Source organism: Spea bombifrons, chromosome 2, assembly GCF_027358695.1.
Source record: "Spea bombifrons isolate aSpeBom1 chromosome 2, aSpeBom1.2.pri, whole genome shotgun sequence".
NCBI classification, from domain to species: Eukaryota; Metazoa; Chordata; class Amphibia; order Anura; family Pelobatidae; genus Spea; species Spea bombifrons.
Window position 1 is genome coordinate 59,513,676 of NC_071088.1, and position 21,639 is coordinate 59,535,314.

At 42.6% G+C, this 21,639-nt stretch overlaps 1 protein-coding gene across 1 annotated transcript; it reads right to left on the minus strand.

Annotated features, from left to right (window-relative positions):
• Positions 1-15,901: 15,901 nt before the first annotated feature.
• LOC128475068 (olfactory receptor class A-like protein 1) lies at positions 15,902-18,173 on the minus strand. The gene is made up of 2 exons (XM_053457533.1): positions 18,042-18,173; positions 15,902-16,956 (listed from the first exon to the last, which is right to left on the minus strand). Exon 2 carries the CDS (start codon positions 16,945-16,947, stop codon positions 16,036-16,038), a length of 912 nt encoding a protein of 303 aa, XP_053313508.1. The 5' UTR covers positions 16,948-16,956; positions 18,042-18,173; the 3' UTR covers positions 15,902-16,035.
• Positions 18,174-21,639: the final 3,466 nt, after the last annotated feature.

Genomic DNA, 21,639 nt, shown 5'->3' on the forward strand with positions numbered 1-21,639 from the left:
TATATTTTAACTGGAAAAGTTGGGGGTCGTCTTATACGCCGGAAAATACAGTATGTTATAAGCTGTTTTTCAACATACACAAGATAGTTTTGTTCTGTGCTACTCCTACACAACTTTAAATCTGAGCCAGATCATGCACAATTCAACCAAGATCCCTGCTTAGGAGCTGAGGTGCTTGGGTGTCCTGGTTGTACAATGCTTGGGTCTTGTGTCTCAGGGAGAAATTACCCCATATGAACCCAAATTGGTACAATGCCTTTGGCCACGTGGACTGTTTGACTCTGAATGTGTTCAGGTTGTACCACTCGCGAGTAACCGAGAGGCTTATGAGTAGACCATAGGGTTCCGCTGATGGCATTATTCTGCTCAGTGTTAATCTTTGGGAAAGTCACATTGTGTTTACAGACTGGTTCGGGTTCCATAATGGATTCTTTCAGCCTATAGTAACTATTAAAGCACATAATTTACAAAACACTAGAAAAAAACAAACTAGAAAAAAATTGCAGAACAAAGGTAATAGAGTAGCAGATTTACCCCTGATGCCATTCAGTAGGAGATATTAACTGATAAAAAACAAATCCTGGAATTACCTGAAATGCTTTTACTATGTGCATTCTTATGTCCCTGGGTGACTCAAAAGAAGCATGTGGCTGCCATGAGTGGAGTTACCTTTAAACCGCACCCACAGCATTTCTTGTAGAGCTCTTGCCAAGTGCTGAGTCTACATTATGGGAAATAAGCTACAGGTGGATCCAGGAAGTTCCCAGGTGTGGTGGGTGGCACTTGTTTTATTTACATGTTAGTAAACTGAACTTGCCACCTCTGGTTTGAAATGACTAGACATATGCAAATTACGATAACGTTAAAAAACTAAATTGGTTGAATGTTTTGGTTCAGGATACATCTTATTGTATATACGTAGGCTGGTATTATATATGTATATGTGTATATATACTCACTGGCCACTATGGAAGGTACACCTGTTAAATAGCTTGGTAACACAAATAGGTAATCAGCCAATCACATGGCAGAAACTCAATGCATATAGACGTGGTCAAGACAACTTGCTGAAGTTCAAGCCAAGCATCAGAGTGGGGAAGAAATATGGACAATATTTCAGTTCATGAAAGTTCATCCCTGCTAGATATTTCACTGTCAACTGTAAGTAACATTGATGGAAAGTGGAAACATTTAGGAACAACAGCAACTGCGCCACAAAGCAGAAGACCACGTAAGGTCACAGAGCCGGGTCACTGAGTGCTGAGGCGCATGGTGCGTAAAAGTCAGCAACGCTCTGGTGAGTCCATAACTGAAGAGTTCCAAACCTCCACTGGCATTAATCAGCCCAAAATTTGTGCTTCATGGAATTGACCACAACTCCATCGAACACCTTTGGGATGAACTGGAATGGAGATTGCTAGCCAGGCCTTCTTATGCCTGACCTCACAAATGCTCTACTGGATGAATGAGCAAAAATTCCTACAGAAACACTTCAAATTCTTGTGGAAAGCTGTTATAGTTTCAAAGGGTGGAGGGTGGACAAATACATATTGCAGTGTCATAAAATCCCCTGTTGGTTTAATGATCAGGTATCCCAATAATTTTTTCCATATAGTGTATACAGTGTGAAAAAGAAATTGCACCATTTGGCAGCAAACAGGGGGCGGGGCTAGCACCAAATCGACTTTTAAGGTGTGGGAAGTGGGTTTAGACTAGGCAGGAGTTAGTAGAACCCAGGGCCGGCCGAAGACTTAACGCCGCCTGGGGCGAAGTTTAAAACGCCGCCCCCCCCCCCCGCCGACGTCGGGGGGGGGCATTTTAAACTTCGCCGACGCCATAATCTACGACCCCCGCCCCCCGGTACTTACCTTTAAACAGTCCTGTGGTGAGTCTCCTTGCTCTGCCACGGTGCCGGTTTGTAATGCTGAGCGCCGGAAATTGACGTCACTTCCGGCACTCTGCATTACAAGCCGGCACCGGGACCGAACAGGGAGACTCGCCGCAGAGGAGAGAGAGGGGCGCCGATCGGGTGCCGCCCCTTCTAAAGTGCCGCCTGGGGCAATTGCCCCAGTCTGCCCCATTATAGGGCCGGCCCTGGTAGAACCTGTGTGTTAAACTGATCAAATGATGTAAGAGCAGTACAGGATATACTCTGTCCTTTGTGACTAATGAGTCGAAGGACACAAGCTGAATCCTCCTGGCTGCCCAAACTATTTTAACACAAACAGCAAAATTGCATGGAATCGACTGTTTCCCTTTTTTTACATAAAGGCTACCACCTATGGCCAGCAATTTTTATAAAAAAAAATATTTAGATTTTTATCTTTGACATCCATGCCTGTGGCACAATAAGGAAAAAAAGAAAGAGCTTTCCCCAGAAACTGGTGCATCCCAAGCAGAAGCGAGTGCTTTGGGTTATCAGGAAACCCAAAAAATGACGTGTATGGCCTCCCAACCATACATGAGGAAAACAAGTGAGATAGAGGAGTGTGACATAGACCCGTACTCCAAATGAGTAGCTCTGCAGTAGAGCACTTTAATTCAACTTAATTGCTCAAGGGATTAACCCTTTGTGATCACCCAAGCACTAGTGGAGACTTAGTGCAGGGTGCAAACAGAACAAGTTTATTGGGAACAGCACAGTTATTTATACACAAACATAATTCGATCAGGAGTATCATCCCATCAACTACCAGACATACTGGTGGCTCCATACAGTTCTAGGGCCAGCAACGCCCACCCGACAAAGAATCACTATTTCTGGGTGATCCAAGGAAGTGACGGCAATCCCTGTGGGCCGATGAAGAGCTCAGGGACCAACGATGTTATATTCCAAAAAGCTACTTGATCTGTCGTCTGGACCCTGAGTGCAGGGGACGTTCGCGGGAATAGTCCATATGGTAGTCGGTTTCTAGAGCCATGGCTAGGTAAACCCTGATTCTAAGGATGGGTAGTAAAACCAGGTTTCCCAAATGAGCTCCTTCTGAGTAACCACCTTGATGGTGACCCACCATGAGCACAATATAACCCCAAAAGACAGATGTGGTGGGATAACAGACCTCCATAATGACTCAGTTCAAATGTCAGCGGGCATCACCATTATTTACAGCTGTTTTCCAATTCCATGGATTTGGGGCTAGGTCCTGGTCAGGCACCAGGCAGGGAAGAAAGGGAATCCAACAAGCCCATGATCATGAGCCCATCATCTTTGGGAAAGTCAGTGAATATATTCCTTTGACTGAGGGGGTAAGACATAGGAATGGGGTACAATACATACAAACAGGAACAGGGCCAGAATGCCATGTGGGACAAACAGATGGGGCTGTCACAACATGCATTGGTTAGAAATTCCCAGTGCATCGTAGACTATAATGAAACACGGTAGGAGAAATAATCTAGCATATCAGAATTACCCCTGGAAGGGGTGAAATCCCATGAAGGTTGATATGACATGTGTATGACATAAAAGTTAATTTTGGTTGGGTCAGTGGGGAGGACACTGCAATACAATTACTAGATCTCCCTGGATCACTAGTGTGGACCTGGGAGGATGCCAGAAGCTAAAGGAGCCCCCACAGATGCCCAGCAGCTGAGCACAGTGCACAAGCAGGACCAGCAGAGGAGGCGGCACTACAGGATGTGCAGACATGGGGACATTGGTGCGTTGTAGAGCGCCCAGTGGCTGAGCAATCCCCTTTTGGGGGCAACACTCTTTAATAGTCTTTCCCAGGTATATATTTAGGGGGTCTGGGGATGAGGGTAATGTGAGTGGGAGTTAGGTAGTCAGTGAGGATTTGCCTGTAGAAGGACAGTTCCCTGTGCTGTCACAAGTTATGGATGTGGGAAGGGGTTTGTTTGTCTTAGGGAGCAATTCTGGTAGTGGAGGGATTAACCCAATGCCGGTTAGGGGTAGCCCTGCAGTGGTGGTTTCAGTGAGCCAGGGGTCTCGGGTAGTAGAGGCATCAGGGCCCACTTCTACTCAGCCTGGAGAGATTGGTATGAACAGTTCCCAGCAAGTAGTTGCGCTAGCTAGTGGGGCTGAGACAGGAGATTCTGAAGTGTACATGGGGATGCTGGCAAATGCTGATAGGGGTGAGGTGTTATTTTGCTTTGAGACCCTATTAGGGGCACACCTGAAGCAAGAGATGTGGGGAAAGATCTGGAAAGGGGATCTCTGATACCCCAAGAAAAGTTCAATTTGGATAGGGTATCTAAGTCAGAGGAGAAAAAGAAGGAGGTTGAGGGGAAGCGGCAGTATCGGTTGATTCTCCACACGTGACTGCAGGCTTTTGCTATCCTGGCTAATAAAAAAATAGAACACTGCACAGGGCTGTATAGTTACATGGACAGTATTAAGGAAGCATATAAAGTATATGGTGGTCAAGCTTGGAACAGGTATGATGAGCAGTTCTGGCAGCGTTTGGTGGTAAGATGGGAACCGCTTTGGGTCCACAAGGATGTCGCACTGCAGCTTTCAGGGGGCAGTTAGTTCAGAGGGGGGAGGGCCAGCGAACCTGCAAAAGGATTTCTACTGGAAGTAAAATAAGGGACTTTGCGGATGGGGTTCCATGGGATGTGGGGGTAAGCACCCCCTGTCCAAATGTTTCAAGAGACAGTAGCTGGAGAAGCAGATCTCCTCTGGTCAGAAAGGGAATGACTCTGGTGTGGTTGGAGATGATGCAGCTGTGGTTGAATAGGTATTTTGACCCTGAGGCTGCATTGCTATTGTTTTGGGGTTTTCAGAAGGGTTTAGGATTCCATTAATGAATGAGTTAAGTTCTTCACAGGTAGTGAAGAACTTAAAGTCCGCCCTGTTTTACCTAGGTAGTTTCGGAGAAATAGGGTAAGGAGGTAGAATTGGGGAGACTGGCTGGCCCATTCACTTCATCCTTCTCAGCTAATATTTTACCCTTAGGGATGGCCCCAAGAAAGAGCCAGGTACATTTAGGCTCATACACCATCTACTATTGCCTAAAGAACTTCTGTTAATAATGGTATTTCTCCAATGCTTATCACAGAGCAGTTGACTGGGTTAAATTGTTTTGTCAGGCATAAACGCCATCTACAGGCTACTGCCAATGCACCCATATTGTTTTCATTTGCTGGGTTGCAAGTGGCAGGGAAAGGTATATTTTGATATATATTTTGATTTGCCCTCCAATGGGCTGCTTTATTTCCTTCTCTTGCATTGTGACCTTCAGCTCCTTCCTAGAGTAGGTGGTAAAGCCAGTTTCAGGGCTTAAATTGGTTATTCACCACCTTGATGACTTCTTTTGTGTTGGCTCTGCTCAATCTGGCTTATTAAGGTATCTGGTTTTGTGCCTTTTGAAAATGAATGTGTACTTTTGAGCACACCATGTTCTAGATGGGGATGCTCCATCTGGACCAGGTAGGTGTGTCGTGTCCAGAAGAATGTTAGAGGCTTGGCATTGTGCAGTGGAGTGCCTACTGAAACGATCACTTGTGCTGGCTACTTGAGGTTTTTTTTAATGAAACCATTTGGAAGGAGTGGGGTGAATTTCCGGAGGTAGTGGGTCAGCCATGGGACCAGGACATTACCAAGAACTGGACGTTCCTCCAAAACTGATGAAAAGACGAGAAGAAAACTGGTCAGGGAGGCCTACTGCAACATTAAAGGAACTTCAGGAATTTCTGGCAAGTACTGGCTGTGTGCTACATGTGACCACAATCTCCCGTATTCTTCATATGTAGATCAAGTCCCCTAAAAGCATGTGGGAAAATGTGTTATGGTCTGATGAAACCAGGTTGAACTTTTTGGCTCTAATGCCAAAAGGTATGTTTGGCGCAAAAACAACACTGCACATCACCCAAAGGACACCATACCCACAGTTTTTTTTATTTTCCAGGGTGGAGGGATTATGAACAGTTCCAAATAGATATAGCTACATTTTTACATATTTAAAATGTAAAAAAAATAATGACCTGTTTAAAATGCAGACTGTACCTGAAAAATATATGATTGACTTATATAACATAGAAACAAAGAATGTATCGGCAGATAAAAACCATTTGGTACATCCAATCTGTCTGATTTCTGAATTCTTTCCTTAGCCCCAAGACTATAGTGTTTGTCTTACAAATATGTTGGTCATGAAACATTGAAGGAAAGGCATAGTCTCTGACGTTATTCTTGAGTATGATAGTGTTTTGTTTTTGTTATTACATAAACTTTTCTGTCTTCTCGTATAAACTAAATTTGAACCTTTATGAGTTTCTGCTTCAGTATGCAGATTTTTTTTCCTTTTTCAAAAAAGCACAAAAGCAAGACTTAGATTTTTTATATTTTGAGTACACAATGACCACACCTGAGTTAATCAGTCCCAGGGGTTTTTGATACCTCAAAGCCCGGAGCAATTTTGCCATTTTTGCGGTATGTCGGTTCAGCGATTATTCTGCTTTCCTGCAAATAGTGTATCCATGTAAACTATATATTGTTTTTTCAAGGAGAGATAGAGCTTTCTTTTGATACCATAGTTGAAAATTAAGGATGAGAAATTTAGTAAATACTAAAGAAAAAAAAACAAATTTTTTAGATATTTTCCCTCTGAATCCTCACAAAATTAGGTAAAGTGATGGAAAATCCCCTCCAAGTTTATCAATTCAGGTGTCCTGATTTCAGAAATACCTAACTTATATAGAATTTCCATACTTTCCCAGCACTTATAGGGAACATACTATAAGGTGTACATTATTGGTAGAATTTTTACATTAGGTATGATGGGATTGCGACTCCAATTTTAAACAAATAAACCAAAAATACCCACAAAAGTATATATTTCTGTAAAGCAGACAACCCAGACTATCATATCAGGGGTATTTGGGCACTCTTCATGCAGCTATTTGGTCACCAATCACTGTCAAAGGTGGCCGCAAAAATTTTTTCCCTTGCCATTCCAGGTGGCACATGAGAAGAGAAGGCTCCGCCTACCAGGTAGGGCAGGAAATACTATAAAAAAAAAGGAGACCTCCCCCTTCCTCCCCAGTGTTGTTTCCTGCCCTACTCAGGTAGCGGTTAGGCTGAAGCTTACCTTTCCTTCCTTTTTTTGTTTTCTCGGAGCCCCGGGGGGGCGTCCTTTTCTGATACCCGGCAGCGGTCCCGTGTGGATCCAGGGTTCGTGCGGCAGCCTCGGAGGCTGCAACTCCGCGTGTATCGCGGCAACGCACACGAGGCTCAGTCCTCTTTCGGCTCTGCCCACAGCCCAGGGGGCTCACTGGGATGTATATCCCCGGGCTCCGGTTCACTCCGTCCCGGGGAATCCTCAGAGTGTGGCACGGCAGGAGGAGATCTCTAACCGGCTGTGCCGGTTTTCTCGGCACACGTTCAGATCTCCAATCGGCTTCACTTCCGGTGCAGCGACCCGGGGTCACGAGAGGTCAATTGGCTGGGAATTTCCGGATGTGAGGTTTCCGGCCCTGGGCACCTAAATGCCTCTGTATACAACGCCAGAATGGGTAAGATCTTTCCTTGCTGTTGGTTTCTGTGCTGTAGTTTTGCATCTACCTCTCTGCTATTGTGCCTGCCCGTGCCTGAGGATTGTCTACTGCCATTTCAAGTAGGTGTTGCCCTCTTTGCTTGGAAGAAGTTTTACGTTGCCTATGCCATTGTTTTCTACAGTTACAGCTTGTGTTTCTTCTCCTCAGTCATGTCAGATAAAAATCAGGATATCCCTCCTGAAGCCTCCCCACATAGGAAATATGTGGGAAAGTCAAAACACAAGCCTGTTCATCCTGCAAAAAGACCCTGCATGACCCTTCGGTCAAAACGTGCAACTCCTGCTCTCGGCCTAAAGAAGTTTCCGCAACGGAATTTACCTCCTGGTTGAAGGGGGAACTTCAGTCTACCTTTGACTGTTTTCGAGCCATGGCAAGCCCCTCTCAGGCACCCCTGCAACAACCTTACCAGCAGGGTCCACCAAATTACCTCCCGGATAACCCGGAAGATTATTTGGCTCCTTTTTGAATATGACTACAGAAACAGGGAAACTCTACTCTGAATCTACAGGAGGACATACCATTTGCAAAACCAGATCCTTTTCAGGGTCACTCTAGGAAACCGCAGACCTTTCCAGTCCACGATTCTCTTTCTGCCATTATCACAGAGCAGTGGAAATTTCCTGACAGGAGATTCTTCACATCCTTGAGAACCAAGAAGCTTTTTCCTTTCGATAATTAGAATTCTGAGGCCTGGGAAGTCCCCGAACCGAAAGTCGACACCGCAGTAACCAAGGCCACAAAAAAAAAAAAAAAATAAAAAAAAAAAAAAAAAAAAAAATAGCCATTCCGTTGGTAGATGCGGCCCATTTCAAAGACCCCATGGACCAGAGGGCTGAGGTCTGCCAAAAGGTCTTCTGAAGCAGCAGCGGCGAATTTCGTCCAGCGATTGCTATGGTGTCAACTTCTAGAGCCATTAAAATCTGGCGCCAACAGGCGGTGGAAGACTTTGCAGCTATTCGAGAGACTGAGCAGGTCGCTAGCAACCTGTCCGACACCTGCTTAGCAGTTGATTTCATCTCCGATGCCTCCATTGAATCAGTCCGTACGTCTGCTAAAGCCACTGCGCTTTCAGCGGTTTCTAGGCGAGCACTCTGGCTTAAGTCATGGTCTGCTGATAATGCCTCTAAACACAAGCTGTGCAGCATTCCGTTCCAGGGGAGCCACCTCTTCGGCAGCGATCTCGACACGATCCTAGAATCCACCACGGGGGAAAAGCACTGGTTACCTCAGAGGAAAGGACCACCTCGTTTCAGATCGAGTTATTATAGAGCTCCAAGAGAGAGAGAGTCCTACAGGCCCTGAACCTCCAATCAGGACTACCAGTCCTTTCGGGGTAGGCAGGGACAGTAAAGCAGGAAGGTTCTGACGCCAGCAGGCTTCAGGTAGAGGGCAGGTTGACCGGTTTCATTCATGCCTGGGAAGAGATCACCTCAGACCCCTGGGTCCTTCGTATCATAGAACAAGGCTATGCTCTGGAGCTTACTCACCTACCTGCCCGGAAATTCCTGCTGTCCATGCCCCCTGCAGATCCTTGGAAAAGATCGGGTTTCTTCTCCACGCTCAACAACTTAATTCTCGAAAGAGCTCTGGTCCCGGTTCCTCATCAAGAGATAGGAGAGGGAACCTACTCCCAAGTCTTTGTCCAAAGCCATCCGGGAAATTCAGGCTAATAATCAACCTACAGGTGGTGAACACCTGTATCAGATACAACAGGTTCCGGATGGAATCCCTGAAGTCCGCCACAGAGATCATTTCTTCAGGGGACTTCATGGTCACCATAGATCTGCGGGATGCCTATTTACATGTTCCCATCAGAAGAGACCACCAAGATTCCTCCGTCTGGCGGTTCCATTACCTCAAGCGATTCGACATTTTCAGTTTCGGGCTCTTCCGTTTGGAATTGCTTCAGCACCTCGGATCTTCACGAAGCTCATGTCGGTGGTCGTGGCCTTCCTGAGGCAAAAAGGCATAAAGGTGGTCTCATATCTGGACGATTGGCTCCTCGTAGCGGTCTCAGCAACTTTGCTCCAGTCCCATCTGGAGTTTTTTTCTCAGGACCCTCCACGACCTAGGATGGCTAGTACACAGACTCAAGTCACAGTTACTTCCAAACAGACGTCGTACCTTTCTGGGAATGATCCTCGATTCACACGTACAGAGGACGTTTCTCCCTCGGGACAAGATCCCAAGATTGAGGGAATTCACACAAGCGGTTCTAACGAACAAGTCAGTGTCCATTAGAGCCATCATGTCTTGGCTCGGCCTAATGACCTCCTCCATCTCAGCGGTTCCCTGGGCACTTGCTCATGCAAGACCTCCTCAACAGTTCCTGCTGGATCACTGGGATCGCTCCAGGATGTCCTTTCGCAAGAACGTCCAACTTTCCCCCTTCGTTCGGGAGTCACTCCGATGGTGGCTGACAGCCAGAATCTCTCACGGGGGCTCTCTTGGCAGACGAGAGTCTGGGTGGTAATTTCCACCGACGCCAGTTTGAGAGGCTGGGGTGCTGTTATGGGAAGCAATATTACCCAGGGAACTTGGTCTCCTCGGGAATCAGACCTGCACATCAAATTTCTGTTAGCGGTCTGGAGGGCTCTAAGGTTCTGGTCTACAATCCTGCGACACAGGTCCATCAGGATCCTTTCAGACAACGTCACCGTTGTAGCCTATTTGTCCAAACAAGATGGCACCAGAAGCAGGCGCCTGCAGACCCTGACCGCTCAGATCTGCCGATGGGCGGAGTTCAGTCTCTGCATTCTCTCCGCGGTTCATCTCAAGGGTTCACTGAATCAGGAGGCGGATTACCTCAGCAGGAACTCAGTACTTCCGGGAGAATGGTCCTTACACAAAAGGGTCTTCGCTTTCATCACGGAGAAATGGGGTACTCCTCAGATAGACCTGATGGCCACGCACCTAACCGAACAGGTACAGGAGTTTGTTTCTCTCTCTCCAGTCGGCCGTCCCCGAGCCCTGGAAGCACTCTCGCAGACCTGGGATTTCAATCTCGCGTATGTTTTTCCTCGGCTTCCCCTTATTTCCAGAGTGCTCCGGAAGATTCGAGAAAACCCTCAGTGTCATCCTGGTTGTTCCTTTCTGGCCTCGAAGAATCTGGTTTTCGGACCTTATCGACCTGGCCGTAGACGAGCACATGCTTCTTCCTCAGGTGAGGGATATTCTCGTTCAAGGCCCTGTTCTCCACCCAGATCCCTCCCGGCTCAACCTCTCAGCATGGCTTCTGAAGGGAGATCCTGACCTCAAGGGGATTAACTTCATCGGTAGTGGAAACGATTCTCTCCAGCCGCAAGAAAACTATGGCTGCTAAATACCAGAAGGTTTGGGAAACGTTCATCACCTGGTGCTATGGGCACGAAGTATCCTCTCCATCCATCCATGAGGTGCTACGCTTTTTACAAGACGGCTTTGATAACGGGTTACAACCTGCTACTATCAAGGTCCAGATCTCAGCTCTCAGCAACTGCTTGGACTCCAATCTGGCTTCCCATCCCTGGATCTCCAGATTTTCTAAGGGGATGTGCAGACTTCGCCCTAGGCTCCGTCCGTCGGTTCCACCTTGGGACCTTAACCTCGTGTTGCACCAACTCACCACATCTCCTTTTGAGCCTCTAGAGGATACCTCTCTAAAGCTGCTCACCTACAAGGTTGTCCTTCTAGTAGCACTCGCTTCTGCTAGGAGGGTGAGTGAGCTCCAGGCTCTCTCCAGAGTGGAACCTTTTCTCAAGATTCTGCCGGACTGCGTTATCCTCCGTTTACCACCGGAGTTTCTCCCTAAAGTTGTCTCACCTTTCCTTTCGGATCAGGAGATCGTCTTACCTACGTTATGTCCGGATCCCAAGAATCCCATGGAGTTGGAACTCCACTCGCTAGACCTGCGGAGATGTATCCTGTCTTATCTCTTGCGTACATCCGCCTGGAAGAAATCCAACGCACTATTCCTGTCCTTTGCGGGGACCCGCAGGGGCAGAGTAGTGTCCAGGGCTTCCATAAGCCGCTGGCTTAAGGACGCAATCACCTTATGTTACATCTCCGCGGGAAGAGTGCCTCCCTCCGGCCTGAAGGCACACTCGACCAGATCCGTCTCGACATCCTGGGCTGAACTCTCCGGGGTGAATCCGTCTCTCATTTGCAAGGCAGCGACCTGGAGGTCGATTCATACGTTCGTAAGGCACTACAGGCTGAACCTTCATCTCTCTGACGAGTCTCAATTTGGTCGTCGTGTCCTGCAGACTGGAATCCTTCCCTCCCTATCTTGCTAAATCTTCTCATGTGCCACCTGGAATGGCAAGGGAAAGAGAGAATTCTTACCTGGGAATTCCTTTTCCTTGTCCATTTCCAGGTGGCACACTTTTACTCCCACCCATTAAATTTACTTTTGCTTGTCTATTATTTGCCTGAATCTTTCTTTTTAACCACACTGGGGAGGAAGGGGGAGGTCTCCTTTTTTTTTATAGTATTTCCTGCCCTACCTGGTAGGCGGAGCCTTCTCTTCTCATGTGCCACCTGGAAATGGACAAGGAAAAGGAATTCCCAGGTAAGAATTCTCTCTTTCCTGCACTTTTTTTCGCCAACACTTACATGTTGCTTAGATTTTTTTGCACAGGGTATGTGTAACGGCAGAGAAACCCGGCCAAAATTGTTAAGCTGCATCTCCTGATTACAGAGATACCTCACATTAGTTTTTTTTTAGAGGGCCATATCCATCCCTTACATATAGTACCTATAGTGTAGTATTTTTTATACTTATACCCCGGGGTTGGGGGTTGTGAATTTTTTTTTTTATTATCAGTACAGTATGGTTAGAGGTCCTCTTAGGGACCTCTTGAACATGTTATTAATGCCAGTGATGTCACAATGACATCACTTAGCTCATTTTATTGTTTTTTTAATTATAATTTATTGTATTATTTTAGTGAATTTTTTTATTTAATTTTTTTTTAAATCACTAACATTTTTTGTTGTTGCTGATTTGTCTTTCAGCATGTGAAAAGAGTGGGCCCCCTGCACCGATCACACTGTGATCTCTATGCAAGTCCCCACAGACTTGCATAGAGATCACAGTGTCTGTGCCTCATCGGAGCGATCAGATATCCCAGCAGGGTCATGTAAAAATGTAACAGCTGTTACATATGATCGGGCAGCAGAAAGCCAGCAATGCTGGCTTCTGCTGACAGGGGGGAGTCCAGGCTGTCAAACGACAGGCTGATCTCCTATGTAGTGGCAGGGATGTGTCCCTGCCGCTGCAAGAAAGGCAGGACGTACCGGTGCGTCCATATCTGTTTCTTTAGATGTGGTTTATGGACGTACCGGTATGTCTATAGGGGACTGAAGGGGTTAAAGTTAAAACATGATGACCCTTTGTGGTTTTATGATCTTCAAACACAATTATACATCCAGAATGAGCTGCCTTTCAATCAAGCTACAGGAGAACAAACAACTTAGAAGTGAACAAGGGAGAATAAAAAATGCAATTCCATAGCAAAGACACAAAATATGTAGCAAGCAGGGTGGGGTTGCGGAAACTGATGTTGGTCCTGGGATGTATAGACATATGGAAGGGAACCAATTACTCAGTTATACATTCCTGATACTGCAGGGCAGCATTTTTCTGGGCTGGCCAGCAATATGTAAAAATTATATGTGTCCAGGATAAAATGGCTAATGTGGTCACCCTACTTGAGCTCCAGGCTACCTGGTACAGATACTGTGTGTCTGGAGCTTATTAACTCGCTCAGACATACATGGTTTAAACCCAATGCACTGTGCACAGGCATTTTTTATGCCAGGACAGTCCTGTTTCTTGGGTCCTCTCCCTGCAAATTCAGAACTGTTGGCAACTATGCCCTATGGTAGTGTTTAACACTGTGCTGAATTATAAACATCATTCCTAGCAATATTGAATGCCCCAAAACCCTCCCAGAAATAATAACGTTATCAAGTAAAACTCTCCCTTATAACTAATTTTGCCAGGAATGCTAATTGGGTCATGTGACACAAAACTTGGCCAATAGGTTGTTGCCATAAAAAAAATCTTACAAGCTTCTTCTGTGGTTTTTGTCCTAGTAACCACATCAGCTATGTTTTCTAGGACACGTATACTGCAGTATGGTAGATGCATTTTAATTACTTGGTTCCCTCCCATACTTACATCCCACATACCGCAGGACAGCACTTTACATGGACTGGTCAGCAATATGTAAAAATTATACATGGCCAATGTGGTCCCCTAAGCTGGGCAGTTTCAGTCATTGGGTGTTGTGCAGCTCACATATTTCTAAGCTGTGCTCTTGTATGTGACTGATGGCCCCATCCACAAAGAAGTCAAACCTTTTGCATTGGTTTATTTTGTTTCCTTGCATTTACCATGGGCCATGGGCATTCTGAAGCTGATTTTCTGATAATCCAATTGGGAGCATGGGTATTTTTGCACCTGTTACAGGACGTAGCAATGGGGAATTAGGAAAGCTCTGGATCAGGGTAAACCTTTATACATTGTGTACATTTATATCAGAAATTAGACCCAATAAGTTAAACTTTCTGTTTAACTTAGATATCTAGCTCTCTGTTGCATTATACCTGATAAAGTGGAATTTTTGCAAGAATCTGTTTTTTTTAAGATGAATTATAGCAGCCAAGACTAGTTGTAACTAGAGTCATTCCTGTAATGTCCGGTGCTGAGTTTATGGAGACGCTTACAACATAATAACATTCCCAAGCCATGTGTTTTGCTTGTAAAGCCCAATGATGACGTTATACAACTAAATCACATGCCACGTTAAATGTTGAGTTTTAACCCTATCACATACTTTGTGCATATGCATATTACCCAAAATGCATACATTGAATTTTTTATTTAAATATCCTAGCTAATGTAGGGTGTCCCACCAGTGTTAATTTTTTTTATAAAGTTGGATTACTATACAGTGTTATATTATATGTTTTATAGGCACACTTCAGACATCATATGCACTCAAAGAGCATTCTATTTGCCTTGCAGACAGATTTCTTGCTCTGAAATGTGTATTGGCTTGTGCAAGATTTTCACGGGGGTTCGATGAGACCCTCTGCTTGCATATGTTTTCGGCACTCATTTAAGTAGCGTAACCCTTCTATTAAAAACTTCCTTTGCAAAATCCCCTGTAGACAATTCAAGAAGACGCCCCTCCACAGCATCCACAATTCTAAAGCCCCTATTTTCCCATTTCTCCCACAGGAATGAAGGACCTAAAGCAGAACCTGGCACAATAATCGGGTTCCTGAATTGGAAATGAGACCGCTTATTGACCCAAACGGCTGGTTGTCTAGGGATAGGTTTCAGATATATGTTCCTCTATATTTACCCAACAGATATTCAAGTTCTAACTATACCGAAGATCTGTTTGGGCCAAAGTGGCCACTTTGTAGTAGTGCAAGATATGTGGAGCTCCAAATGCCTCTGCGCTCTGTAGGGACACTATTCTCTTACAAACCCTTGTTTCTTTTCATTTTACGCAACACTTCCTTCATCATAATACTGTGGATAAATATTTTTATTATTTTTACAACCAATACAAAGGTAAAATTTATACGAAGAAACTCTAACTGAGTTGTATTGTACCATTATCAACTGGAAAGATAAATGACCAAAAGAACCTGGTGCATGGTACCTCAGGATATAAATAAATAATTTTATAACAAAAAGTAACTCAATACCTTTATTACCTATATTATAATAAGTAGAATAATTTAAACTATGTGTATGTTTATCCTGGAGGTCATTGTTATATAGTAAAACAGAGTGGGTTTATAACAGGTAACCTTTTGCAGATATACCACATAGGCCTAAACTGCAATAACCAAAATTTGACCATTAGTAAGATGTCCATATTTTTAACCAAAAACCAGGGGCATTTAAACATTCACTATTCTGTCCTGTTCTTTTGGGGCAGAATATATATATATATATATATATATATATATATATATATATATATATATATATATAAATGAATTTGTGTCACACTCGCAATTCATTACACTCATTATTTATTGCAATTAAGTCACTTGGCAACTATACTTAACTCACTCCCTGACTACCACAATCTATTTAGTTTCACTTATTTACAATGCATTGCTGCTTGATGATTGAACTTATGTACATCTATTGCAGTGATTCCTAAGCCAGTCTTCTGGGCACACTAACTTGATAGCATTTAATTACTATATTCTGTTCTAATAGAGGGATACATAAAGCCTGGAAGGGATTAAGAGGAAAGTGGAGAGAATTTAAGGATGGGAAATTGATTACAAAATGCTGGTTGGGCCACACTGAATATAGGTAGATAATGCTAGCTGCCCCACATTCAGTTAGCTGCACTAAACATTCCCCAAAATAAAGACACAGACTGACACACAAAAACACAAGCTATAGGAAGAGTTAATAAATTAATCTTATTAAATTAAATATAAATCCATTTTGTAAAATTGTAAAAGCTGTGATGGCAAAAGCTCCCTTTTAAAATAATTTTATTCTTTAGCCAATGGATTCAGTTTGCTTCGTATTTTCCTGTTAAATATAATAAGCACAAAGGGACAAACAGAACCATAACATGTGGTGAAGAAAACTCTCACATCTGTTACCAAAGCTAATAGGTGGGTGGACACTGTTTGATAGAGCCAGATGGTGTTGTCAATTCCATACAGAGTGACGTAAAATGTTACCAGGGTCACCACCGCACGGGCTGCCTGAGTCTCAGCAGTAACCTGTCCCTTACTGGAACTGGAGCTTCTTAGACTCTTCACTTGTTTGCTGTGCCTGTGAAGAATCCATAGAATGTAACCACTGGCCAGTGCCATAATTACTACCAAAACCAAGTCAAGGGCAAAGCTAACAAAGCCAGAGGCAGCAAAGGCCACTTTATTAGGGTACACTACAATGCAATATCCTGGGCCATAAGCATACTTGACCCCTGTGATGTTGTAAGCTTCTGTAGCATACATAGCAAAAGGTGTGTTAACTGTTATACTCATCACATAGAGTATACAAATAGCTGGCTGCATGCCCTCTTGGATTCTCATTTTAATTGTGGAACTGGTACCAGCAGAGCTGAGAATGGCCCCTTGAAAGCAACTGAGCAGGCATGTAAGGCTGATGGCCATGCCACGGAAAATTCTGAAAACAGATGAGGTCACTTTGCAGCCTGTGTCATTGATGTGTCCTTTCACTCCCATCTCAAAAAGGATTGTGGGAAAGATCCTGGTAAGATATCCAAGGAGATTGGCCAGGGAGAGATGGCAAAGGATAAGCTCTGAGCCTATAAGTTTACGCTCTTGATAACAGATCACAGCAAATGCAGCCAGGATAAGAATGTTTCCTGTTACTCCCACTAAGGTTATCCCACTGTAAGTTGACACCTTCACCAACCTGTATAGATCCATCGATCCAGTCTGAAATCAAAATTGTTGAAATGGTTACAATGAATGAAAAAAGGCATATCTCTTGACGAAATCCATCCATAATGACAAATTAAACATATGAAAGAAACAAAAAGTGAACATGTGCAAAGATAGTGTGAACACAAATATCACAATTAACAAATTCCTTGGTAGACTGCAGCCTCCCACTGATGCACTTCTGCCAAATGCCAAAACAAGTAAAAACAAAACCGAAGGTGGGATGGTGCATGGAGACCAAGACAACGTGAGAAACAATAATTAATACACAATAGTGCAATAAGTGAAATGAATGGATGATAAATGAAATAGGGAGTAGTTGCACTCACACAGAAGGGTAGGAATGTACCAAGTATGAGAAAAAGATGAAATTCTGCCATGGATAGAGTTCTTTTTACTTCAATAAAAACAGAAAAATACCACCAATGGTGTATTATCTAAGAACTACAGGCATACCCTAGCTAAAGTATATACTTACAGGAGCCACACTGAAAAAAAGTGTTAATTAAACTGTAGGCAAGTGTTGATAAAATGTATTCTTCAATAATGCTTAATCCGGGTGTGTTCCTACCCATGTGTTTGTGAGTGCACATTTTACGTGTTGCACTACTGTGTATTAGTTATTATTTTTCAAGTTGTCTTGGAGTCCCTGCGCCACCCCCTTTCGGTTTTGTTTTCGTATGAATGAAACAGTCTGCTGCTTATTATTATTTTTATCTTTTACTTGTAAATAACATAATACTGTGTACACCTGTATCATCAACTCAAGTTTAGGGGTACATTTAGGAAGTTGTAAAGTAGCTGCTGATATGGTGTCATTGTTCAGTTTACATGACATTGACTGACCCAATTTTCACTGAATGCTGATGAAAAAGCTCAAAAAGCCAGAGAAACGTCAAAGTACACATATGAGGCTATGTGGAGCTCAAGTCATCGCCCACTAACAATCACCCCCTTTTTGAATTTGCTTTATCTCTCATGTCTTCCTTTTTTTTGCTAATATATCTACCCGCCCTACAATGTGAATCTAACATGAATAATAGACTAAGTAATATAGTGGACGGGATAATAATTCTTACATGTTTTACTTGAGGTTACCAAGAGACCCAGAGTAAGAAGAGTATGAAGAATTTTCACCTTGACTGCTTTTTCAGATGTGGCCCTAGAAAAAATGACATACAAGTGTCCATGACTAAATATGGGTTGAGACAAATATATTCCCACCTTACTCAAAGCCTGACCTTGACTTTTGTTTATGTACTGGAAATTGCCTTTAGTTCAAAATGAAAGGAAAATCAGGGTGAGGGTGTAATGCCAGTAAAATTGGCTCAAGGACATAAGGGCAAAATGGCAGTGAAATTGCCTCTAGAGAGTGATTTATCAATCAATTATATTCAACAGTGTATTTTACTTTGAAAATAAGTGGGCGTTTTGTGTGGCAGGGGAGGGGGGGGCTTACTACCCAGATCTGATAAGGGAGGGTGAGATCTGGGTAGTAAGCCCCCCCTCCCCTGCCACACAACATTGAATTCTATGTGTCGTTTTGCTCAGAAATGTTTTAGACTTGAGAAAGGGAGAAGATCTCCCGAAAGCTTTTCATTCCAAATTCTGTTAGTCCAATAAAAAAGGTATTATCACAAGATACTTATTCCATCTGTTATTTGATATATATATATATATATATATATATATATATATATATATATATATATATATACATTGTCATTTATGTCATTTAATTGGTATTTCCAGTTACTGGAAGGTTCGCAAATTTATGGAGATATTTAAGAGAGAGTTTTGGGTGTAAACAAAATAAGAAAATTAACGGTGGAAATAAGGTAAAAGTAATATTAAAAAAAATACATTTACCTTTATTTTTAGCAATTTCCTTGTGTGTTTAATTTCACACTTGATTGTGTTCTAGAGCAAGGATTTCCAATAGGTAGATTAGAACCCAATAAATTGACAATGTTCATCTGAAGGGGATTAGGAGCTCTCAGAAAGTTACAAAATTACAAAGTCAAAACACAAAATCATAAATTAATAAAATGTTTAAAATATGTCATTAAACTGCCAAAACAGCAAATTCTCCCCAATATATCTTTGTAGTAACGCTCAAAAGCTCTCATTAAATGTAAGGATGGGTTACTATCCTAAAATAACTTACAACAATTGTCAGTTTAAATAAATCACAAAACTGTAGTCAAATTATTATATCATACTATTACTTGGTATCAGACAAGGAATAATGGAGCGCATATACATGGGGGAAGAAAACAAAAACAAAACCAATAGTGTGATATTGTCAAGAAATAAAGAATTTTATATGGTGTAAGTTCCACTCACAAAAGGACTGGATAAAGCAGGCTCATCAAAATTCAGGCTTCTAAAAACCGTATTCTTCTACTTCCACTTTTGGGGGGTTTTGTCTAGACCTCCATCCCCTGGTAGCAACAGACTGTTTTCTTTAGACTGCTGACTGAGACAAAAAAAATATATTTTTTCACACGTGGGATTTTTGTTTTTTTAACTTTTGTATTACTTGGTATCAGAAAGAAATAATAACTATACAAGACTTGAATCATTGGTACACAATAAATAACAGTACAGAGCTGGAAGCATTCATGGTAACACCTGCAAAAGAATAGTTGAGCGCAAAAAGTGGGGTGAAACAAAGCCAGCCACCTGGCATCATGTTTCATCCAACATTTCTTGATGCATGGTTGATGGAAACTGAGGCAGGGAATACATTTTATTCTTGGTGGTTTTTTTTATAAGAGTTTCATTGGTGCAGAAAGTGCTACTAGGTGATTTTGTTTCAGCCAGGTCTAAGCACAGGGAGGAGATACATGTCACTGACTCTACTGAGCATGGCATGGACCTTTTATAAAATCTATAAATACATCTTAAATGGATCACTGTAGGACATAACAGCAAATTATTAACGTTCTTAAAATTAAAGGTTTTTATGTAATGACCAACTATAATTTAACCAGCTTTCAATCTATTGGGAAGACTTTCCATTTGAAAAGTGTTTCTGTGTGTATTTTTGCTCATTCATCTTGTAGAGCCTTTATGAGGTCAGGCACTGATGTTGAATTAGAAGGCCTGGCTCGCAATCTCTGTTCCAGTTCATCCCAAAAGTGTTTGATGGGGTTGGGGTCAGGGATCATTGCAGTCAATTTCTTCCACTTCAGACTCATCCAACCATCCAACAGTTATGCTGGAATACAAAAGGGCCTTCCCCAAACTGCTGCCACAGAGTTGGAAGCATTGCATTGTACAAAATGTCTGTTCGGCTAAGCTGAAGGAGACATGCCCAGACATTTTGTATTCCAGCATGACTGTGTCTCAGTGCACAAAACAAGGTCCATAAAGACTGCATGACTTTGGTGTGGAAGAGATTGACTCGTCGTGCATAGCCCTGACCTCAACCCCATTGAACACCTTTGGTTTGAATGGGAACCGAGATTACCAGCCAGGCCTTCTCAGTGGCTGACCTCACAAATGCTCTACTGGATAAATGGGCAAAAATTCCCATATAAATACTCCGAAATCTTGTAGAAATCCTTACCAGAAGAGTGAAAGCTGTTAAAGCTGCAAAAGTGGGGGACCAACTACATGTTAATGTATATGTATTTAGAATGAAATGTCATAAAAGTCCCTGTTGTTGTAATAGTCAGGTGTCCCAATACAGATTACATGTACAGAATTTGGCATATTTAAAGGTATTAGTCAAACTGAGTGCCAAATATTTATTTAATATACAAACAATGAAGAATAATATATTACGCTTAGTTTAAAAATAAAAAAAAATATAGGTTTAAAGTGAATGGTCAATTTTAGTTTAAATAGTAGATGGTAGAGATTTGGGTAGGGGCAAGAAATTGAGTATTAATCAGTCTAGTGAAAGGTACGTTGAAGGTTTAATTTGCTATGAATTAAATTCTGATGTATCATAAGCCTTACAACATGTAAGAAATACCAATAATATGTGCACCTTTATACAGCCTGACTGAACATCTTAATTTACAATTAAGCAATAATGCATGAAAAAAGTATATAATTGTAATGCAACATATATGTAAGTAAAAATATAATATAGAATAGATACAGTGCATTACAGCTTTATAAACAGAATTAGTGAATGCTTAGCACTGATCTGAATTCTTTTTTTCCCCTTTTTCATGCTAATCATTTGTTTCTAAGGTTTAATTGGATATAACTCTTGCACTTAAGCAGAAACAATACATGAGGCTTTTGGTAATTCCTTACCTATAGTATTTCTTCATTTAACACCACCGTCTTGATTTGCAGCACTCTTTTACATATGCCTCTTCAGACATCTATTTATACACAAGTTGGAGTAGCTCATAGAAATCCCCCTAAATCCACCGAGATAGTTAGTCAGTCAACTGGGATGCTTTACCATTTATAACTGGTCCCTGTTTAATGCCAGCCTCACGGGATCCTTGTTAATGCAGCAGGACGCCAACTGACCATCGTATGATGAACATTATCTTGATGATCACACACTCACTCATAAGACAACAGAATTTGTATGTTAATTGGTCACAGTTAGTGAACATCACATGTTATTCTGCAACGATGGTTAGAATTCAATTATACAAATAATTTTCCCTTGTGTCTGGGAAATAATTATCCACATGGGCTAGT